The following is a 2,350-nucleotide window of genomic DNA, read 5'->3' as shown; positions in this document are numbered from 1 at the left end:
TATGGGCGTCCCACACACTTTCCTTTGCTTTGCATGTGTTCACGGGCCTTATCTCATCATCTCTCGCATCCAACAACTTCCTCCAAGCCCAAACAAAGTTGTCTCTTTGCTCGTAAATTGTTGTGACAGATTAAAGCCGCCCACGGATTCTCCCTCCGCTTCCCCTTCCCCGTCTCAATTCTGGCCGACCTTCGTTGCTTCGTTTGGATTGGCATCTTCATGAGGACCGGCAAAATTGTTGATTCCAATTGTATTCTTCGGATTCTTGTTTTGGGCGGTCGGCTTGCCTCTCGATTCAAGTTCAACAGCACATTTGAGACTCGAGAGTAGAAAGATATTGAAGAGTACGTTTTGTTTGGACCGATCCTTTCGCGGAGGGCATGCTTGGGTGTGGGAGACTCTGCATGTAATTCTCGACTACACGTTTGCCGAAGATCAGTGGTCTTTAACGAAAATTGAGCGGAGTTACAGCAACTATATATGCTACATTGCTTGCGGTGTGTAAGTAGCTTGATCTTGTATCCCGCAGTAGCTGCTACAGATTCTACGTTTACAAAGTTTATATTCTCATAACTGCTCATGTCTGCTCATAGCTGCTCATTTCTGTATCCGTTGCTGTGTAGCCGCCTGGAGCCATCGCGGTATCAGTGGCGGCATTAACCTAGCGAATTTCGCACCGCAAACGATTGATTGTTAAACTGGAAAACGAGTGGCAATGTTGCCATCCTGGCTTTCCAGGCTTACAGAATCTAAGGGCTCGGAGGCTAGAAGACGCCTTTCAATTGGTAAAGCTCCACGAAATGAAAGACCGGCCGCTCTTGCGAGAACACTCAGCCTTCAGCGGGCGAATGCGCGGGCGAAATCGTCGCGACATGAGACCTCCTCGGAAGACAAGTCTAATTCCCATCGTTTCTCACAAAGTGTCGATGCTCTATACGTGCTATCCTGCCTCAGAGTCGATGGTATGCCGTCACAAGAAGCTCTTCTTTCGGATGAAAAGAGCGAACCGGGTTGCAGGGCAAGCGTGCCTAGCGTCGACAAGGTTGCCGTGTCGTCCTTAAGCGATCGTATGGAGAGGGGTCTGGATTTGTGGGATCGTGAATTCTCGTCTATGTCAAGCTATGCAAGCGATCTCGATGGAGTCTGCGATCGGGAAAGGAGGACCCGGTCAGGCTGTGCGGCCGTGTTGAAACCTGCTTCATGTCAAGAGAGTTTCTGCATAAGGGAGGACGACGTGGGAAATCTTGCTCTTTCTTTCGACAGAGACTCCGGCTCTAGTTGTTCTGATGAGGAACGCGAATTGGCAGATTCCCTGGTTGATTGCAGCTGCAATTGTGGAAGGCAGCTACACAACGACATCTCCATCTTGGAAGCTACTAGAGCTTCGACATCGTCGGGAAATATTCACGAGGAAGAAGAGAGGAAAAGCGAGAATGATTGTTGCTCTGCTTCTCTGCTGCCTCTTGATCTTCAAGCCGTCGTCGGAGAGGGCATCGCATTTGAGAAGAACTCGTACAATCCTTACGAGGATTTTCGAGAATCCATGTATCAAATGCTCATGGAAAAGGATCTTGAGGGGTCCGTGGATATGGAAGAGCTCCTCTTGTGTTACTTGAGGCTCAATTCTGTGGAGCTTCACGACCTCATCAAGGAAGTCTTCAGCGACGTCTGGAGTGAGATTCTTATGGAGGCTCGCTGATTTCTTTAAGGACCGCCAGGTTCATGAGCCACTGGCTGCTCTTGACGACTGCAATCCCAGCACACATGTACAGTATAAACATAGCTGATTTTGAGGCTTTGTGGTGTGGTTTGGTCTTTGAATCACAAGTTAGAACCTTTGTTTTCGGTTCAATTATAAATCGAACATTCAACAATGCAAAGATGCGCGACTAAAAGATGTAAACTCTCCGCAGCAGTGGGGGAATATTGATGAAACACGGCATCTAAGGCCCTCTCTGGCTACTTATGAAGCATCCTGAAATGCCTTTGTTGCTACACATACTCAGTCCACAAATGTTCAGACCACGGACTCTAGGATCATGAAGCGGATATGTTCACACGAAAGATTACTTAGAAATGGTGAAAGAACTTCGGTGTCATGGTCTGGATTTAACGTCAGGAAGTGTGAAGATAATCAATCGCTGAGAAAGCTATGTTCAATTGCTCCTCTATTCGTGAATCAAATAAATTTTTCTGTGGGGACTTTGATATGCGAAAGGCTTGGGCTAGAATTTAGAAATCAGGCCATTGTAAGTTCTTCTTTATGATTGACTGTTGACGTTAGATGCGAAGGGGGGATGCCGGACAACTGGAGGCCTTTTTTGCGGTAGCACTTCTTTTGGGCGCTTTC

General features: G+C 47.4%; 1 protein-coding gene across 1 annotated transcript; it reads left to right on the top strand.

Annotated features, from left to right (window-relative positions):
* Positions 1–660: 660 nt before the first annotated feature.
* Positions 661–2,003, top strand: LOC147889255 (uncharacterized). The gene has a single exon (XM_087392007.1). The coding sequence runs from the start codon at positions 716–718 to the stop codon at positions 1,697–1,699; it is 984 nt and encodes a 327-aa protein (XP_087248133.1). The 5' UTR covers positions 661–715; the 3' UTR covers positions 1,700–2,003.
* The last annotated feature ends 347 nt before the right edge of the window (positions 2,004–2,350 follow it).

The sequence above is a fragment of the Dipteris shenzhenensis genome, chromosome 20 (genome assembly GCF_047967505.1).
Source record: "Dipteris shenzhenensis isolate YYH24624 ecotype China chromosome 20, Dip_SZ_1.0, whole genome shotgun sequence".
In the NCBI taxonomy this organism is placed as follows: Eukaryota; Viridiplantae; Streptophyta; class Polypodiopsida; order Gleicheniales; family Dipteridaceae; genus Dipteris; species Dipteris shenzhenensis.
This window is presented reverse-complemented; position numbering and strand designations above follow the sequence as displayed.